The sequence below is a fragment of the Ursus maritimus genome, unplaced genomic scaffold (assembly GCF_017311325.1).
Source record: "Ursus maritimus isolate PB19 unplaced genomic scaffold, ASM1731132v1 scaffold_1, whole genome shotgun sequence".
NCBI classification, from domain to species: Eukaryota; Metazoa; Chordata; class Mammalia; order Carnivora; family Ursidae; genus Ursus; species Ursus maritimus.
The window spans coordinates 31,868,865-31,889,738 of NW_024423343.1; the positions used below are offsets into that span (position 1 = coordinate 31,868,865).

A 20,874-nucleotide genomic window follows, 5' to 3' on the forward strand; every position below is an offset into this window, starting at 1 on the left:
CAAATCACTATGTTGTATACCTGAAACTAATGTAACATTGTATGTCGACTATACTTTAATTAAATTTTTTAAAAAATTCTGTGAAGTTAAAAAAATTAAAAATAAAAGTTTTAAACCAAAATATGCAAACAGATTTTTGGCTCTTTAAAAAAATTCAATGTTTTATTCCCATCACTATTTCGCTAGGCATAATTTCATTGATACATATAAAATATGTGATTAAAATGTGATATAGAAATCACAAAACAGAAAGATATATCAAAATTCAGCCACAGGCATAAGACACTATTTTCTTTCATGTTATTGACAATTCTGGTTATATTCACACTCAGAGTCTACTCAATAATTCTAGAAATTGTCAAACTTATTTGTTAACTTCTGTAAAGAATTATAAAGCATATAACTTCATGTTCAATCTGTGAATTTACAAATAATGAAGCATCCTTGAATCCAATCACCATTCCAAAAAAACCAAAAAACAAAATTCCAAAAAAATCCTATAAAATTTAGCACAAATTAATTGCTTTCTTCTTAGGGCAACTGAGAAAAAAATGCTTTAATAAAACAAATGTAAGTTGTTTACATTTAAGTCAATGTAAACTATATTAGTCTCAGAGACAGAAATGTCTTTCTCCCATTACTACTTTAGTTTGAGTATTGTGTATCTATGACCTGTCCTCACACAATAAACCTCCTAATGGCATGATTGCCTCCCATCTCCTATCCCTCCAACCCAACTTTCGCAGTGCAACTTGAGACCTTTTTCTAAAATGCAAACCTGATCATACTTTGTTCTTCTCCTCAAAATCTTATCCACTGCCTACTTAGCCTGGCATAGGAGGTTTGCTATCATCTGGCCTCCATGTGCTCTCTAATTTAATTTCCTGCCATCTTCTCTTCCTGCTTGCTTAGTGCCCTAAACCCAAATATACGTAGATCCCAGTTTTACAGTATGTGCCTTTGTAGGTGCTGCTTGCTACGCATGACACATCCCTCGACTCTGCCTTTTAAAACAGAAATCAATCTTTTCTATGATCTTCTAGCCTCCTGAAAGAACCAACCACTCTCCTTTGTTGCTCACTGTATTCTGTACATAATTCCAACACAGAAATATTGTATAGTGGTTAAGGATATGCATTAAATAGGCTGAGTTCTAACTCCAGCACTACCATTCACTAGAATTATGAGGCTAGGCAAGTTACTTATCTTTACTGAGCACCAGAAAACTAGAACTTATAAAAGACATAGGTGATACCATATACCCCACAGAGTTTTTGTGAAGGGTAAGTGAAACAATTCATGTAAAACATTTAGCATAGTGCTTAATATAGTGTAAATAATAAATGGTAGCTAAAAAGAAAAATGCTCATAAAATTACATTGCACTTATTTTTTTTACATATTTACTTCACTTTAGGCTATAAGCTTTTTAAAGTCAGACACTTTATTCATCTTTATATCCTCAAAGTTCAGCACAATTCTTGGCTCGGAGAAGACACTCAAAAAATTATCAACAATGGATGGTTTAACACCTCCTACAAATGAGTAAAAAAATGAAAAACTGTTGACTGTCAAAAAATCCTCTAGAGCAGCTTTTCCCAGACTAGCACTTGTTAGTAAGTGAGATTAAAAAACAGAATGTTCTATGCTCAAATAACTGGTGAAAAAGTAGGATAAAACAAAAGTAAAAATGAAGACAACTAATATTGTTTAAGTCACTTTTCCTTTTCTTCCTCCCAGTTCTACATTTGATCTTTCCCTCAGGCCTTACTGACCTTAATTACTTTCGCTAGGTAGATCTTTGAAGGAAAAGGACAACACATGCTATGCATATAAGTAGTTTGTTTTTTCTCCTTCTGAAATAAACTTTGCATTTTTTTGGTTTGTTTTCTTGCATTACATTTAAAAAATAAACAAAAAAAATGTTGAGCATAATTCTGTTTAATCTCTCCTTCTAAAAAAGTAGGTAAATATAAGTTTAAACATTTTTATTTACTGACGTCAAACCATTAGTACAAATTCCCACCACCACAATTCCCACTCATATTACTGGGATGACATAATGATTAACATCTGAATCCTAGTTGAGAATTGCACTTTTTTATTGTTTCTCCCCTTCTTTTGAAAATTAATAATTTTTCAACGGAAATTCAAGACTGTCCTTCTCAGTTACCTGCTGAAATGACAAAAGGAACAAAAAAGGAATTTTTCTTCACAGCACAATTACAACTAGATACACTGCATGCATTTACTCTCACCTTTGCAGTGTAGTGAAGAAGGATGTTACCAGGCAGGTCAGCCAGGTCAGACTCCTGAAATTTCCAAGGGCTTAAACAGTTTGGACCTGAAAATTATTAATACACACATAGACAAACATCACTAAATACATAGGGCCTCCTTGGTTCTGTGTAATTAGAATAAAATTTAAAATTAAGTTGCTTCAAGCTGCTCAACACAGTTAAAACACACTAGCCAAAATGAACTTTATTTTTACATCACCTCCAGTTCATCTAAAATCTAGAGAAGTTGGGGGGTGGTTTGATCTCCACTACAGAAAGGAAATTTTATATGGTATTAAAAAACTAATATCAAATATAACAAAATTTACCTATTTATTTATCTAATGTAATTTAAATTTCTAAGACAAAATAGCAAAACAATCAACCAAAAATGTGAATAGATACCACAAAAATTGAACAGTAAATAGGACTTACCAAAAAAATCAAAGAAATACAAATTACTACATGGTTCCATCTTATTAAAAAATGGAGGAAATAGTACTGACCATTCCATCTTAATGAGCCTGTGGTGAAACCAGTATACTTACATTTTACTAGTACGCACTGTGAATTGGTATACACCTTTCAGAAATGGATTAGGCAACATGTATTGAGAACCAAAAAAAACCAATTCAAACACTTTGAATATTTATTCTGGGAATTTATCATAAGTAAACCCATCCAAATAAGGAAAAACACTAAAGTACAATAGTTCATCTTATTCAATATTTGAAGTTTATATCGAATTAAAAATTATAAACAACCTAAGTAAATCATGCAATATGGAGTCAATTAAATATTATGCAGCCATTCAAAACAATCATTATGAAGATTATACAACAAATAATTATTTATAAGAGAATTTTAAGTTGGAAAAATTATGAAAATAAAATCCAAACTATATAAGTTGTAATGACTACACTAAATGACTTATTATTAACTTGGAATTTATTTAGATTATAGATCACTTTCAAATACCTTGGTGAGTTTTAAGGTAATGATAAGATTCTAATATAAACTTTCAAAGTCTGGGCAGTCCCATTCATCTCAAAACTCCTACAAAACCTAAAAGACATTTTTACATATAATAGGTCTTCTGCAGTTAATATATATGAATACTTAGAGGTTTACCTCCTGAACATCCTACTAGAATTACAGATATAATTTTGAAAATAGTTATGATCCAATAATAACAATTAGTGTGTATCTTCAAAACCACAGCCAAGAGAAAAGGTAAAAGCCAAAACAAAAATAGCTTGTAATCTTATCCAAGGTCTCCTAATTCTTCTGTCCTCATTTCTTCAGGTATATTAATATATAAACTATAAAAATGACAAGTTTTAGAAAAAGACTCACATGATTCTAGAACCAGTCATATGATTTCTTATAAACACAGGCTTATATTTTGTTTCACCAATTTATTAAAATCTGTCAAAAGTACTGGCAATATTATATACTGAATTATGTTCCCCCTAAACTCATATATTGAAGCTCTAACCCCCTGAATGACTATCTTTGGAGATAAGGTCTTTAAGAAAGTAACTAAGGTTAAATGACGTCACAAGGGTCCCTTATAAGAAGAGGTAGAGGGGCGCCTGGGTAGCGCAGTCGTTAAGCGTCTGCCTTCGGCTCAGGGCGTGACCCCGGCGTTCCGGGATCGAGTCCCACATCGGGCTCCTCCACTGGGAGCCTGCTTCTTCCTCTCCCACTCCCCTGCTGTGTTCCCTCTCTCACTGGCTGTCTCTCTATCACATAAATAAATAAAATCTTTAAAAAAAAAAAAAAAAAAAGAAGAGGTAGAGACATCTTTCCCTTTGCACATACACCAAGGGAAGATGGATGCCTTGTGAGGACACAGTGAGAAGGTAGCCATCTACAAGCCAGGAAAAGTCCTCAACAGAAACCAAGCCTGATGGAATTATAGCACCTTGGAATTATAACATCCAGAATTGTGAGGAAATAGTGTATAAGCCACCCAAGTCTGTGGTATTGTTAGCCGTCCTAACAGACGAACACAGACATTATTATGGATGATATTTGAAAAATCTCCTAAAGGTTTGCTTTATTTATGCCTACCAAAAAAATCTGGTGTGCTATAATTAACTATACTATATTATATCCCAAAAAGTTATTAAGAGAGTAGATCTTAAATGTTATCAACACACATGTAAAACACTGTAATTATGTGAGGGATGGAGGTCCTAACTAACCTTATTGCGGTAATCATTTTGCAATACACATGTGTATCAAATTATTACATTGTACTTCTTAAACTTACCTATGTTTTATGTCAATAATATCCCAGTCAAGTTGGAGGTGGGGGGACATGGGATATAGTGGGCTTTTCTTTTCCCTTGCAGCTTCCATTACAAATACAAGTATACTCTTCAGATCAAATATATTCTTCAAAATATATGTAGGCAACAAAAAAACTATTTAAGTTTAAATAGTATGACTGTACATGCTCACCTGCTAAATATAATGCCTTCACCTGAGGAGGCTGTAGTGCTTCAAAGAAGATGATAACAGACCCTAGCTGACCCTCGAGAGATGTGGGGCATCCCCATTCACTATCTTGGGTTCCAGCTGATATCAATTTGGTAATCAATTTTGACTTTTCAAGTGTTCCTCCCCAGGAGGCTGATGACAGAATTCCACCAAATGATGTCCGATGAGGGGTAATGGGGGAAGAAAAAGGTGGATCTGGGATTTGGGAAGGTGGAGGAGTGGTGGTTCTTTGCCCAGCTGAACCAATGCAGCAGGAAATAAAAGGCTAAAAATTAAGAAACAAATTACACAATTTTAATTACATTTCTATCTTGATATTGAAAATAAAACAGTACATAAGAAAACAAATAGATGGAAAATAAAACTGAAGTTTTAATTTTATTGGGTCATAATGTGTGCATGCCTGTGCACACATAAGAAGTCATTAAAGATGTTACTTTTGGCCTATGGGATTTAGACGCATTACTTTTATAATTCACATTTTAATGAGTATTTTCACAAACTTTAACAATTTCACTATATTCTAAAATAGAGGAAATTATTACTTTTCTCCCTTTAAAGTTTATAAACAGAACTACACATTAGATAATAATACTAATTACAGGTTATCCTGTAATGAGCATTAGGACGAACATCAACAAGAAATTAGTGGAATTCTAGAAGGACTTGGGAAATAATATATTTCATTATCTTCAAAAAGCCTCTCTCAAAATCATCTAAGAATTCTCAAAGAACTTTTACACTAATGTTCTTTAAGAATCATCTCAGTAAATAAATTTTGTCTTATATTTAACTACAATATAATATTTAAAGGCTTAAAGTTTCTTTATTATTATTTCAAATTCAGTGGGATGGAAAAGAGTCCATCGTAATAGTCGCTAAGTATTCTGGGTACTTGGTGGGCTTGCTTGCTGGCTTACTTCATTCATTCATTTATTTATAGATTTTATTTTTAAGGAATCTCTACACTCAACGTGAGACTCGAACTCTCAACCTCAAGATCAAGAATCCCATGCTCTTCCGACTGAGTCAGCCAAGCGCCCCTTGGAGGGCTTTATTAAATGATCCTTTGCTCTGCTCTATTCAATTTCTTTGGCTTTCCTATTCTAAGTCTTTTTTCCCTGAGCCTTTAATTACATTTGTTTCTTCCTTAAGTTGTTTTTATTACACGTTATCTGACTTCATCTAATAATGATGGGCTAATAGTATTAAATATTAACTTACTATATCTTAGAATATAGAAAACACTTTAAAATTTATGGGCACATAATTAAAATAAATAGAATCTTCCACATTAAACTGAAAATTTTCAAGAGTTCTCAATCAATGGGTCCCATAAAGAGTAGGTTAGATGCGGAGAAAGGGGAACCCTCTTACACTGCTGGTGGGAAAGCAAGCTGGTGCAGCCACTCTGGAAAACAGTATGGAGGTTCCTCAAAAAGTTGAAAATAGAGCTACCCTACAACCCAGCAATTGCACTACTGGGTATTTAACCCAAAGATACAAATGTAGTGATCCCAAGGGGCACCTGCACCCCAGTGTTTATAGCAGCAATGTCCACAATAGACAAACTATGGGAAAGCCCAGATGTCCATCGATGGATGAATGGCTAAGGAAGATGTGGTATATATATATATATACACACACACACATATACACACACACACACACACATATATATACATATATATATATGTGTATACATATATGTATACACACACACACACACACATAATGGAATACTACTCAGCCATCAAAAAAATGAAGTATTGCCATTCCCAATGACATGGATGGAACTAGAGGGTTATTATGCTAAGTGAAATAAGTCAATCAGAGAAAGACAATTAACATATGATCTCACTCATATGTGGAATTTAAGAAACAAAATAGAGGATCATAGAGGAAGAGAGGAAAAAATAAAACAAGAAATCAGAGAGGGAGACAAACCATAAGAGACTCTTAATCATAGGAAACAAACTGAGGGTAGATGGAGGGCAGGAGGGTGGGGGGGATGGGGTAACAGGGTAATGGACAATAAGGAGGGCATGTGATTAAAGGAGCATTGTGTATTATATAAGACTGACGAGTCACTGAACTCTACCTCTGAAACCAATAATACATTTTATGTTAATTAACTGAATTTAAATAAAAAAAAAAAGAGTAGGTTAGATGTGCTTACTTCATTCATGGCAGGAAATCTGAGAGGGGCAGAAACCTTCTGCTGTCCGTTGTCATAGATATAGACAAGGCTCTGACCAAAGGGTCTTTTTCCAGGCATGTGAACAATGGTTATGTTGTGCTAATAAAGTAAGACATACATTTAAAGACTAAAATTACATTAAATATTTGGAATGACAAATGTTTTCAGAGTATTACTTTATAACTAGTTTGTGTGAACAGAACACTGCGTTTAAGCATAATTAAATGCTGGTTAGAATTCTGTTCTTAAAGTGAATGACAATTTTTCACGTAGTACTAAAAAGACATTTACATTTGTTCTAGAAAATTTTTACACGATTGTAACAGAGTATCTTTTCGGCATTTTCCAAGTCTGAGTATTTTTTACAATTAATTTTTCTTATAAGAAGCAATTTATACTTTAAGAAAAGCAACAGAAATACACTGTTTTTAACAATTTATGTTCTCATTTTAAATTCAATTTCAAAATCAAATCTGATTCTAGAAAACTTGAAGGAAATGACAACATTTTCTTTTAACTTTTCGAGAGAAGACTGCTGCTGAATTTATAATGATGATGATAATGATATTAACTTCCTTATAGATAAACTTCAACATACATAGAATTTTAAAGTAAAAATTGACTCTCAGAAAGGAGACAACTCCTCATGTACATGCACCAAATGCGATTTTAAAGGAAAGAACCAGAAAGTTAAATGTGATGTCCTAAAACCTTACCCAGAGGGAATCACAGAAACTGTGGTCAGGAAGCATAACTGTAGCATATTCTCTTTTTGTGCACACTGCCACAACCAACATACCTGAATGGGTAATAAAAGCTTCAAAACCCATGCCGCTTCCTGTAAAGAAGCTAACAAAAATATATATTATCAGAACTTTTGAAATCAGTTGTTCAGCTTTATCATCACTGAAACACATAAAAAACCATGTCATCATGAATATCTTTATCAATAATGCTGTGGCTTACATTCTATTGCCATGTATCAGTCCAATCTTGCTTCAAAGAAAATTCTTACATCTTTTTTGAGCTTAATGGTTTAGTAAATTATAAAAGGTAGCCATGAGTGGGATTCCGTTATCAAACAACAGTAAAACGATAAATTTTCAAATCTTCAAAATTCTTTCAAATAGGATTCAGAAAGCATAAATAAAAGTTTTAAAAATCACGAGGCATATTAAAAATTATTAGTTACTTTTAGTAACTAAGTTTGGATGTACATACACAAAGGTTTTCTGATCCATCATATAAATATATAGCATTTTCAATGGAACACAAAGATCACTATTCACTTTAAAATTTGTTATTCCTTTTTCCCTATTTTTATAATACTTTTAAGAATGAACTTTGTTTCCAAACTAGCCTAAGAATCAGCAAAATATTTGTAATCAATATCATGAAAGCAATAAAACACTTATAATTAAACTGTGTACACCCTAAGGATAAAGAGGTTTTAGATAAACTGTTCTGCATTTAAAAATTAGATGCTTGAAAAGCTTTTTCCTACTTGGGAATTACAGCATATATTGTTATGACAGTTCATTTATACCATAACTTGTACCAGTACCTGTACAATTGTTTTCTTTTTCCTCCTTTGTTAGCACTGCCAAGAGTCCACTGATCCTGATCTAAGCAAAACCAAGCATTGAAAGAAAAGGCAGACCCTGGCCACTTCAGTATGGAAGGCACAGAAATTCCTGCCATACTATGTGACAAATTAAAATACTGCAGTGCACTCTCTAGACTTTGTTTTCGGGCCATTGTCAGAATTGCTCGAGTCACAGGAGTGGTGTAAGGGTGAATATACTCAGACTCATCCACTCTCAGCAATCTTAGTAGTCGACGTATTTCTTCTGAGCTCACTGACTGACTCCCCAAGGAACCGTGAAGTGCAATCAAGTTCTCAGCACAAGTTCGATGGAGGGAAGAATGGGAATCAAGGGTTTCGATGATGTGAATTCCCATGTTTGCATTGACACAAGTAGTTCGACTCTGCCTATTAATACAACAAATTCTTTTCAGCCAATCAGAGATGAAGATTTGCAGATCCTGGGATTCTAGCTCTGGAAGCCACTGGATAAGAAGCAAGAGAGGGTGGACATTACTAATGCCCAAAATCCCAACTGAAGTATGGTCACCCTCTACAGCCTATAAAGCAACATAAAAGACAAAAGATTAGTAACCACCTTGGATATGGAGATAATGGAACTTGTCTAATAAAGGTAAAAAACTCACCATATTCATAAGTTCTTTAAGTAGTTCCAGTGGTGGCTGACCCAGGGATTTTAAAACCTCAAACATATGTGTATAACCAATTCTTTCTTTAAATACTTCCTAGAGGAAGGGAAATAAATACATCAAAGCACATTTTCAAAGACTGAATTTGCTGGAATTATTTAAAATGCTGAGTAATACCCATTTAAGTTAATTAACTTAATACTGAAAAGACTGAGTTCAATATTTGCTTCTTAGATCACTTCTTGATCTTAAAATAGATTCCATATACCTTCTGAACTACGATGTGACCATAATCTACCAAAATGTAAAATAAATGAAATAAGCAATAATTGTATATTATAAAATTATTATATTAATTTCAGATTAGGGTACAATCACTTTCTTCACTTGATTTGTAATTATATAGTATTACATGAAGTCAAAACAAAAATGAAGAAAAAATGGGACTCTGGGGGTAACAGGAGTCAGACGGCAGTCTTAGAAGACTAAAGAGTTGTGGCAATTCTGAGTGGTGACCAGAAAAAACTGGGTAGTTTTCTCTCTGCTTTTTTATCTAAATGGACTGAATTATCTGGAACATCAAGTTCACTTTAGTAAGGTCTAAGTCATATGTATTTTTGAACTTGTGGGCACACAAAACCATAAAGTAAAATAAAAAGACAGCAAAAAAAAATCTAAATCTAGTAATACTGAATTAGTCCAGTAAATCAAGCATAAATGTATACACTTACTATAAATTCAAAAGATTAAAACAAAATGAGCAACTGATTATCTCTTGGAAGGGGAGCTAGTTGACTGTGAGCCAAGGGTAGGAAGAAAATATTTTTTCAAAAGGTATTTTTAATATTAATTCAAAGGCATATAGCACCCCTATGTTTATAGCAGTATTAGCTACAATGGCCAAATTATGGAAACAGCCCAAGCGTCCATCAACTAATGAATGGATAAAGAAGATGTGGTGTTAGAGAGAGATAGAGAGAGTGTGTGTGTGTGTGTGTATAGATAGATAGATATAGGGAGACAGATATATAAATATATATGTGATAGAATATTACTCAGCCATAAAAAAGAACGATATCTTGTCATTTGCAATGACATAGATGGATCTAGACAGTATTAGGCTAAGAGAAATAGAGAAAGACAAATAACATATGATTTCATTCATATGTGGCATTTAAGAAACAAAACAGGCCAAGGGCATAAAAAGAAAAAGAAAAAAGGAGACAGAGAAGAGAAACAGTCTTAACTATAGAGAACAAATTAATGGTTACCAGAGGGAAGGTGGGTTGGTAGGTAGGTTAAATAGGTGATGGGGACCAAGAAGCGTACTTGTGATGAGCACTGAGTATTGTATGGAATTGTTTAGTTACTATATTGTACACCTGAAACTAATATTACACTGTATGCTAACTGGAATTTAAATAAAAACTTAAAAAAAATACAAATCATTTTTTTAAATGGGCTTTTTAAAAAAAGATTTTATTTATTCATTTATTTATTTATTTATTGAGAGAGAGAGAGAGAGAGAAAGACAGAGAGAGAGCATGGATGGGGTGAGGAGCAGAGGGAGAGGGAGAGAGAGAATCTCAAGCCAACTCTGTGATGAGCATGCAGCCAGACGTGGGGGTCAGTCTCACAACCCTGAAATCAAGGCTTGAGCTGAGGTCAAGAGTCTGATGCTTAACTGACTGAGCCACCAAGTGTCCCCAAAAAGGGTATTTTTAAAATAACCTTTTGAACTTTAAACCATGGAAAGCATTACATAATAAAAAATTATATTTTAATAAGACTTGAATATCATTCCAGGTCTGAATATCATAATACAGTAGAGTCAATCCATTATACTCATAAACCAATTACTGAGAACTTAAAATGATTTTTTTCTTACAGCAACTATTATAAATGGGATTTGATTCCTAAGCCAGCCTGTAAAAGTTGTAAAAGCCTATCTGGTAGGCATTTAACCATGAGTTATATATAGCAACATTTATAGAGCAATCGTTAATCTCCTAGCAAATACCAATGGAAAGTAAGGAATTCTACTGAAGGCATGGCTTAGGGAACAAGGAATAATTCATTCGTGTCTACCATCAGAAAGGCAAAGCATGAAATATATTAGAGGTGGTAGATAGAAGGTAAAATGGTAATAGTAATAATAATGATGATGATGATAGACATTGATATTTATTAAGCATTTACCATGTGCCTGGCACTATGCTTACCACTTTACACAGATGATCTCACTAATCCTTAAAACTATTCAACGAGGAAACTGTTAGCACAAAATAAGCATAAGTGAACAGCAGGACGAAGTCAGTGGTAGTGAATGAGATGGAAAGAAAATCCTGAGAGTAACAAAAAAGCAGAATGTTCATGGCCATCTGGAAAAACAAGTCCCAAACCGATAAGGCTATTCACATGTGGAAAATGTTCACAATCTACGCAGTCATAAACTGAGAAAATAGTGAAAGAGTGATTATTTTACTAATGAAGAAAACCTATGATATAAAATATAATTCTTTAAACACACTAACCATAGCATCATATAAAATGGTAACTTCAACACCAGTGCTCCCTTTGTTGACTGACACTGTAAATCTCTACTAAATTACAGTTCTATCATATAATCCCAAAGTAGTGCCATAGGTGTTCTAAAATTATCAGCAAAATGATTCTTATACTGAGATAGTTTGTGAACTATTTCACTTTAGGTGTGAAGCCATAGGTATTATATACATACTTTCATCCATTACTTCGGGAATTACAGTGAAAATTAGTTTATCTAAACATTTTAGAGCTTGAGGATGTATGTTTCACCTTAGCAGCTGGAGATTTGTTCATTACTGCTGTCAAAGCCTGAATGGTTGATATAGCCAAACAATCCAGCTGTCCCTGAAACACCTACCAGAGGGAGAGAAGAAGAAGAAGAAAAAAAAGTAATAAATTAACAATGTGCTCAAGATTTGTATTAGTTAGGAAACCTTTGTTCTGAAAACCTGAAAAAATAATTACTTAACATGCAATACGTTCCTCTTCCAATAAAACAGATTTCTGAAACACTATACCTGCAAGAAAAGTTACTTACTTGATAGAAAATAAGCCATGTGTCAAGAAGGATAACGTTAACATTGACTCATTTGAAATGTTTTGGAAAAAAAACAAAAAAACAAAAAAGAACACCAAGCTTAATACATGCTTTTAAAAATAATGGACAATCTCCAGAGGAAGGGAGGGAAGTCTTTCATTGGAAATTCTATCACATTTTAACTTCCCTTCAGAAATACACTGAACTTCCTAGGTTGAAATTTCATTAGCATGTATAATAAGATGTTTAAAATGGTGTTGTCTATTTGTTTTACAAGCCCTGTATTATAATTCAAATGGTATGTTTATTCACCAATCACACTTCCAAACATAAGGCATATCTATTTTTACATAAAATGCAAAATTTGAGGCAGAATAGAAAATGAAATATGTATCTATAAGGATTATCATGTTTTTGAGAAGGCAACCTTTAAAGCCAAAAGGTGTTAAAAATTAAAAATAAAAAAATAAAAACAGCTTCAGCTTCATTTTGTCTATTTCTGTTTAAGCTTCATCATGAAGAGATGTGTTAAATTTCAGGGCTATGCATTTAGAGAAAAAAAGTGAAAACAAAAGGTAACATTAACAACATTAAAAAACTGAACATGACTATTATATCATCAGGCTTAATCAACCATGAAAGCATAGCAGAAGTAGAAAGTTATAAAAACTCAGAGTCGCAAAAATCTGGTTTTGGGAATATATTACTATGACTTAAAACTAATTACTCCATGAATAGGACTTTCTTTTCTCCCTTCCACTAAAAATGATTTGAGTAAAAGGGGACTGAGTAGATCTTTGTCATTTTAAGCTAAGCTCTACCACTTTTAGGCAAGTTATTTAAGCCAGTATCTTGATTTTTGTTGATGTTATTAAACATTATTACATATACATGGTATATATGTAATAAACACATAATATACATTAATCATCCTGTATAAAGAATTTCATATGAATATGATCTTTCCAACACTTTATTCAAGACGACTAGGCATCATAGTACCTACAATTAGGAATACTAACATAAACCTCTAAGAATATCATTGTAAATATTTTATTAATCTTATATAAGAAGGCCTTAAGACTAACATTTCTGGAGAAATCTAAAATGGTACTCTATAGCTGATATTTTACACCCAGAACAGAAAATAATAGATTTTCATGTCTCTTCATACCACAGCTCTATCTATAAATCTGGGTATTAAGATAATATTAATAAAAGACATCATGTAAGCTCTCTCAAAACATTTTTGGGATGGAAAAGAAAAAAAACCAAAGCATTTTTAATAGCTAGTTTTTTCAAAACGGAATTACCTAATGCTGAAAAGCAACAAAAATTGCTTATTTCTGCTCTATACCCATATAGAGGTGACTTTTTAGAAAAAAAAAGAGTTAAGTTTTATGCAAAATTAAGACTCAAAGAGTTCAGCATCTTCTTCCCTTCCTCCAGGATTCGGATGTCCATTGAATTATAATCATTGTCAACAAGAAGCAAAGAATCAAGGTATTAAAATTGACCATATGTATTCACAAACAAAGCCTATGGTCCCAATACACCACAATGCTTAGAGAGAGAAGCTCCCAAAATATGAAGTCACCACCACGTGGACAGCACTGATATTGGGATCCCATTCCTGTACTTTGTGTCTCCTTAAACTGAAAAGGATACACACATATACAGATGGAATACTGTTGATCATTTACATCAACCACCAAGATTTCAATATATCTTTTAGATGAAAAAATTTTTATTTTTAATTTTTTAACAATTTTCAAAAATAATTAAGGAAAATTAGAATTAGATACTGTTTGTGTATTTTAAGATGTAAGAAGAAAAGTACAGGAATAGTTGCTCCCATTGACTGATTTTGGACTTCAGCTGAAACAAGATGCAGGCTTTGTAGATACCTGGTCCTCATTTATTTCTGTCAGTAATTTGTTGGCAAGGTCTTTCTCGTTCTTGTCTGCCACCTTATTGTTAGCATTTAAAAACAGCTGTTAAAAACAGAGACAAGAATAATGGAGAAAGAACATTAAATAGTTACCTATAAGCAGAAATGAAGTTTAAATGGATTTCCATGCCTTTGGAAAACAAATTCAAGAACCCACTGGTGAAGTATATCACTTGTAAACTGACAATCAACTATTTACTTTTTGGATTACAAACTAACATTAGTTCATATACTATATAAATAATTGTTAGTTATTTCTCTCTTAGAACTTGAAGTTACTAAAATAAGAAATAATAGCAAGAATGAGACTGGTTAATATTTCTAAATTCTTGAAGAATCAGCAGAAAATGTCTTACAAAAAAGAAGGAAATTTGCTATTGAGACAGATTAAAGATACTGTAGTAAATAATACAGGAAGGATTCTGTAGTCAAGTATGCTTGTAAAATGCTATTTAGCTTTAAAAAGAGTTCCTTCTGAAAATACTTCTCAGAGTCTCAAATATGCTAATGTGCTTTGACAAAAGAGGTATGTATTTTCCAAAATTATCAAGAGTTGAGCATAATTTATATTAGTTTCTACACAAAAGGGGATTAGGATTATCTCTTATATACATGGGGATTGCTAAAGGAACCAAGTATTTTGGTTTAAGTATATAAAACTAGCATCCCAAAAGATCTCAGGCACATTTTGGATAAAAAGAAAGATAATTCAAATTGAAGTGAAAAGGGAAAGTAAGTTAGATTTATAAAGGAATTTATCAAGAACATCCTAGAAGGGAAGATCTTCATAGGAAGTACTATCATTATACTGAAATAATGCAATATAAAATAAAGATAAGGTATGACATGCACAGCATATATAAAGCATATATAAACCTAAAAATAGATTAGTGTACACAACATAAGCTTTGGAATCAGAAGCCTGGATCTGAATCCTGGTTCTGCTAATTATTAACTGTGTGTTTTTAAGAAGAACTACTTAACTTCTCTGAGCTTATTTTCTCAAAAGGGAAAAGAGTAACTCATGAAATAGGGGTGCAGATTAAATGAGATAATACACGGTAGGTTATTAACATAGTGTCTAGCACATAACAAGGGTTTAATAAATGAAAGCTGTTATTAACAGCAAAATTTATTTTTAAAGATTTTTATTCATTTATTTGAGAGACGGAGAGAGAGAACACAAGTGGGGGGGAGGGGCAGAGGGAGAAAGAGAAGCAGACCCCCTGCTGAGCAGGGAGCCTAACGCAAGGCTCGATCCCAGGACCCTGCGATCATGACCTGAGTCGAAGGCAGATGCTTAACTGATTTACCCACCTGGGTGTCACAAAAGCAACATTTTTTTTTTTTTTTAAAGATTTTATTTATTTATTCAACAGAGAGACAGCCAGCGAGAGAGGGAACACAAGCAGGGGGAGTGGGAGAGGAAGAAGCAGGCCCATAGTGGAGGAGCCTGATGTGGGGCTCGATCCCAGAACGCCGGGATCACGCCCTGAGCCGAAGGCAGACGCTTAACCACTGTGCCACCCAGGCGCCCCAAAAAAAGCAACATTTTTTAAATAGTAATATTCCATATTATCTGGTGCAGGGACACATGAATGCTAAAAACTGATGAAAGCAAAAATGAGTAAAGGCTTTCCAGAAAGTAATTCATATCAAGAATCTTAAAATTACTCTTTGTCAGTAACCGTATTTCTAGACATCTACCCTAAAAACGGTCATAAACTCACACCAAGATTTTAGAACCAAGATGCTCACTTCAGCTTTATTTACAATAGCATAAAGTAAGAAACCACCCAAGTATCCTTAAATAGTAAAATAGATAAATAAATTATGATTCATCCATAGGCTGAAAGGGAAGTCCTTGGACTCTGGCCTCAAGACCACTTAACAGTCTTAAAAATTATTGAGAACACAAAAAACTTCTGTTTATGTGGGGTTACATTTCTCAATATTTACCATATGAGAAATAAAAATCAAGACATTTAAATAATATTTGTTTAGTCATTCAAAAATAAACCTATTACACGGTGACATAAATAACACATTTTAAAGAAAAAACCTTTATTTTTCAAATATACCTCAGTGAGAATGGCACTGCTTTTACGTTTTTGCAATCTCTTTAACTGACTTGATAGAAGACAGATGAACTCTAATATCGACTATGCATTCAGACTGTTATATGATAACGTTTTGATTCAAGTTCATGAAAAAAAAATCTAGCCTCCAACTGAAATGTTAAGATTAGACTTCGCAGATTTCCCTAAGATGATCTTGGCGACCCCATACTTTGAGAACTGCTGGGTCGAAATATTTGCAGTCATTAAAAACAATGTTTTGGGGGCGCCTGGGTAGCGCAGTTGTTGGGCGTCTGCCTTCGGCTCAGGGCGTGATCCCAGCGTTCTGGGTTCGAGCCCCACATCAGGCTCCTCCGCTGGGAGTCTGCTTCTTCCTCTCCCACTCCCCCTGCTTGTGTTCCCTATCTCGCTGGCTGTCTCTCTCTGTCAAATAAATAAATAAAATCTTTAAAAAAAAAAGCGCTAAATGTATGATTCCACTGAATTATATTCTAAGTACTTTACAGTATGATGAAACTCATTTTGACAAGCCAAAGGTCTTTACACAAATACTTAAGGAAATTAATGCATAAACTGGCTGGTGAAACTCATACAAAAAGAAAGCACAGAAACTACAGCAGTCAGCCTAAAGTTTTCCATGTAATTCATAAAATGTTTGTTTAAGCTTTAGTTTACAATGTTTCCTCTGGGTCTGAATATTTAAACAACAGTTGTCTTGATTCTGTATTACTATGTAAAACAGAATAAATTATTTATTCCTTACTAACAAAATAATTTAAACAGAAGTCAATCATAGTCATCTGTAGCACCCTGTAATACATTTAAGAACTTAAGTTTTCACAAGATTCCAAACATTTTCATCATATATTTAAGAATCATATTAACCTATCCCTATCAAATGTTATTTATCAATAAAACCTGTACTCCTGTATTGAATACATGGAAAACATTTTGCTACTGACCTTAAGTACCAATACAACAAAACTACATACGACCAGTGAACTCAGGGTCAGAATACCTGGATAAGAAATCCTGCCTCCATCATGGAACAGTATTAATCTTGTGCTAATCATTTAATCTCTTACGACATATTTCTTCATTTGTATAATAAAAGAGTTGGGCAGTTTATTTCAAAGGTTCTTCCATGTTGTTAGGACTTAATAACTGTAATGTTTAGGGGCGCCTGGGTGGCGCAGTCGTTAAGCGTCTGCCTTCGGCTCAGGGTGTGATCCCGGCGTTCTGGGATCAAGCCCCACGTCAGGCTCTTCCGCTAAGAGCCTGCTTCTTCCTCTCCCACTCCCCCTGCTTGTGTTCCCTCTCTCGCTGGCTGTCTCTCTCTGTCAAATAAATAAATAAAATCTTAAAAAAAAAAACACTGTAACGTTTAGTGATGAGTTTATAGTGATTCTGACCAGAATATCCTGCTTAAAAGACCACCTCCAGCAAAGAAGGCTGGGGCCCCAAAGCCTAGCTTTCCCCTCTGAAATGGGTTTCTTTCTCTAGCATTTCCTGCCTCAAAACAAAATGTGATAAGTGCTATCAAATAATTAAATTTTAAAACACTAGGACTGTCAGCAAGTCCCCAGATCTGAATTATAAGAACTTTGTCCTATACAACAGTAGAAAGAGCAAATATTAGCTTAACATCATGACTGTTATGCCAAAAAGCTTTGCACTTTTTAAAAAGGTATTGTTGACCGTGATATGGCATTTTAAAAAATATCTGACTTTCATATATTGAAGAAAAACACTAATCAATTTTAGTAGGAACTACATTTTATCCTAGTGATTTACCCTTCTATAATGTGTGACTGGCAGGTTCTCTTATACATGTGAGATTTTGTCTTGTTGAGTTGCCTTTGTAACTGATAAAGACATATCGCTTTTTTTTTTTTAACAACAAACAAAAGGTTTTATAGTTTTCTTATGCTGTTTTCATCTCCCTAGGATTTCTTTCCCAAGAATAACATTTAAAAGGTGGGGGGAGGCATCTTCACTCTCTAGTGGTAGTTTAGTACTTTCATTGACTTTATAAATATTCATCACTATTTACTTCATCAATATATTCCTTATTTTTTTAATGCTATTTCTTTTCTCTTTCACTATAAGCTAAGCAACATAATGACATAAATGCTTTCATGGATGTCTCTCCTAACAGTGTGAAAAAATTTGAGGGGCTGATATCAAAATTCTCCTTCTGGGATATCCTCACAAAATCAGAATGAAACCCTAGTATTTTTCAGCACAGAGTCCATGAAAGGAATACCTCAAACAGAAAAGTAAAAGCTTTTCAAGAAACACTCTAAAAAATTTCTGATACCATCTTGAAATTTATGAAAATATAATAATCAGATATCAGTTATTATGTACTCACAAATCTGCTACAAGTGTAAATGAGTAAAAAAGAAAAACAATAGCAAATTGGCAATATATATCAAGAACATTAACAGTATTTCTATTTTCCTACTTTTCTATATTCCCCAATTATTTACAAATTGTTTTTATACAATGTTCCCCAATTTTAAAATAGCAGGTTATGCCCTTTGACCTAGAAATTCTACTAGAAATAGAATTCTAGTCTACGAACTTGAAGGAGTTATGTAATAGCAAAAAAGTTGGAAATAAGTTGAGTATCTGCCGCAGGGAATAGTTAGGTAAATTATGGTACATCCACTTAATATTATGTAGATATTAAAAATCATAACACAGGAATATGCAAACAAAATCATCTTACATGAAACAAAAGCACAAAATTATATGCATCAAATGCTCACACCAAATTTTAACAATCCACAATAAAAGGAAAACTCAACAACAAAAAACAAACAGCCCAATTAAAAAATGCACAAAGAACCTGCATAGACATTTCTCCAAGGAATATATACAAATAGCCAATAAGCACATGAAGAGATGCTCAGTATCACTAATCATTAAGGGCAAATCACAATGAGATACCATTTCACACCCATTAGAATTAGCTATTACCAAAAGAAGAAAATAACTGTCAAGGAGAATGCGAAAAAATCAGAACCCTTGTGCATTGTTGGCAGGAACATAAAATGGCACAGCCATTGTGGAAAACAGTAAGGTGGTTCCTCAAAATATTAAAAATTTAATTACTATATGATCCAGCAATCTCACTTTTGGAATATATCCAAAAGAACAAAAGCAGGGACTCAAAGAGATATGGGTATATTCAGGTTCATAGCAGCATTATCCACAATAGCCAAAGGTGGAATCATAACAAGACTCCATCAACACATGAACAGGTAAACAAAATGTGGTGTGTACAAACAATGGAATATTATTCAGCCTAAAAAAAGGAAGAAAATTCTGAAATATGCTACAGCAGGGGTGAATCTTGAGGACATTACGCTAAGTGAAATAAGCCAGTCACGAAAAGACAAATATTCTATGACTCTACTTACATGAGGTACTTAGAGTAATCAAAAATCATAGAGACAGAAAGTAGAATGGTGGCTGCCAGGGGCTGGTGGGAGGGGAGAACGTGGAATTGTTCACTGGGTATACAGTTTCAGTTCTATAAGATGTAAATGGTTATGGAGAATGGATGGCAGTGATAGTTACACAACAGCGTGAATGTATTTAATACCACTGAATTACACCCTTAAAAGTGGTTAAGATGGTAAATTTAATGTGTATTTTACCATAATAAAAAAGAAAATTAGTAATATGTTTAAATTTGAATCAAAGCATAAACAAAATAATAGCTTTTTAAAATCAAAGACAATAATAGAAAAATACCTTGCAATTCTGCAGCAGTCGTATGAGATGTTCAAAGCAGTTACTGTTAAGAAAAATGGCCTGAAGAACAGGCCTATCGGTGCAGTCTAACATGGCTGTGATGGTATCTAGGAAAATAAAAACAAAATCATCCATTTATAAAGTGGAAAATTTGGGATCATAGAAACATTTACTTTGGCCATATTTTTAACTTAGCCTTTTCAGCTGACAAACAGATGTAAAATGAATTAGGAAGAAATAGGGATGGAGAGTAGAAAACAAAACTGTACTTATTATTTGTTAAGAAAAATGAATATTTTTATAATTTATTATTAAAAATATTTAGGTTTTTATACATAAGAGTGATATCTATTTCCCAGAGATTTACATAGTTGTTCTTCCACTATAATGCTCAAGTATAACTGTGGTTTCCAACTTGCTATTAATAAGCAACACCTGGTCATGTTTTGCAACAGTCTCATTTATACAGTATAAAATTAGCATTTGGCCATTAAGAAAATGAACCTTAGGGAATCCATCCATTTATGATGATGGTTTGCTCTTGTTTCCTACTGAACAGATGCCCTCATTCAGAAATCAAGGGATAATCAGCATAAGTAATACAATAGTTCTTAACAAATAAGTCCATTCAATATAGACTCAAACTTCCTTTTAAAGTTTTAATTTACAACAATTATAAAACATAACATGTTTTATAAAAGAACAGAAACTAGATAAAATGAATCTTATTTTCCTACAGAAATAAAGTCTCTTGTTGTACACTGTAAGGGATCA

General features: G+C 33.3%; 1 protein-coding gene across 1 annotated transcript in view; it reads right to left on the reverse strand.

Annotated features, from left to right (window-relative positions):
• NBEAL1 (neurobeachin like 1) overlaps positions 1–20,874 on the reverse strand; it is a 186,347-nt gene that overhangs the window by 111,341 nt on the left and 54,132 nt on the right. The window contains exons 9-17 of the mRNA XM_040641841.1: positions 20,101–20,207; positions 14,214–14,300; positions 12,039–12,122; positions 9,219–9,317; positions 8,551–9,131; positions 7,703–7,835; positions 6,966–7,085; positions 4,748–5,051; positions 2,258–2,343 (exon numbers count right to left, since the gene is read on the reverse strand). Of these exons, the coding sequence (XP_040497775.1) occupies positions 2,258–2,343; positions 4,748–5,051; positions 6,966–7,085; positions 7,703–7,835; positions 8,551–9,131; positions 9,219–9,317; positions 12,039–12,122; positions 14,214–14,300; positions 20,101–20,207 (1,601 nt within the window). The remainder of the gene's footprint in view (positions 1–2,257; positions 2,344–4,747; positions 5,052–6,965; positions 7,086–7,702; positions 7,836–8,550; positions 9,132–9,218; positions 9,318–12,038; positions 12,123–14,213; positions 14,301–20,100; positions 20,208–20,874) is intronic.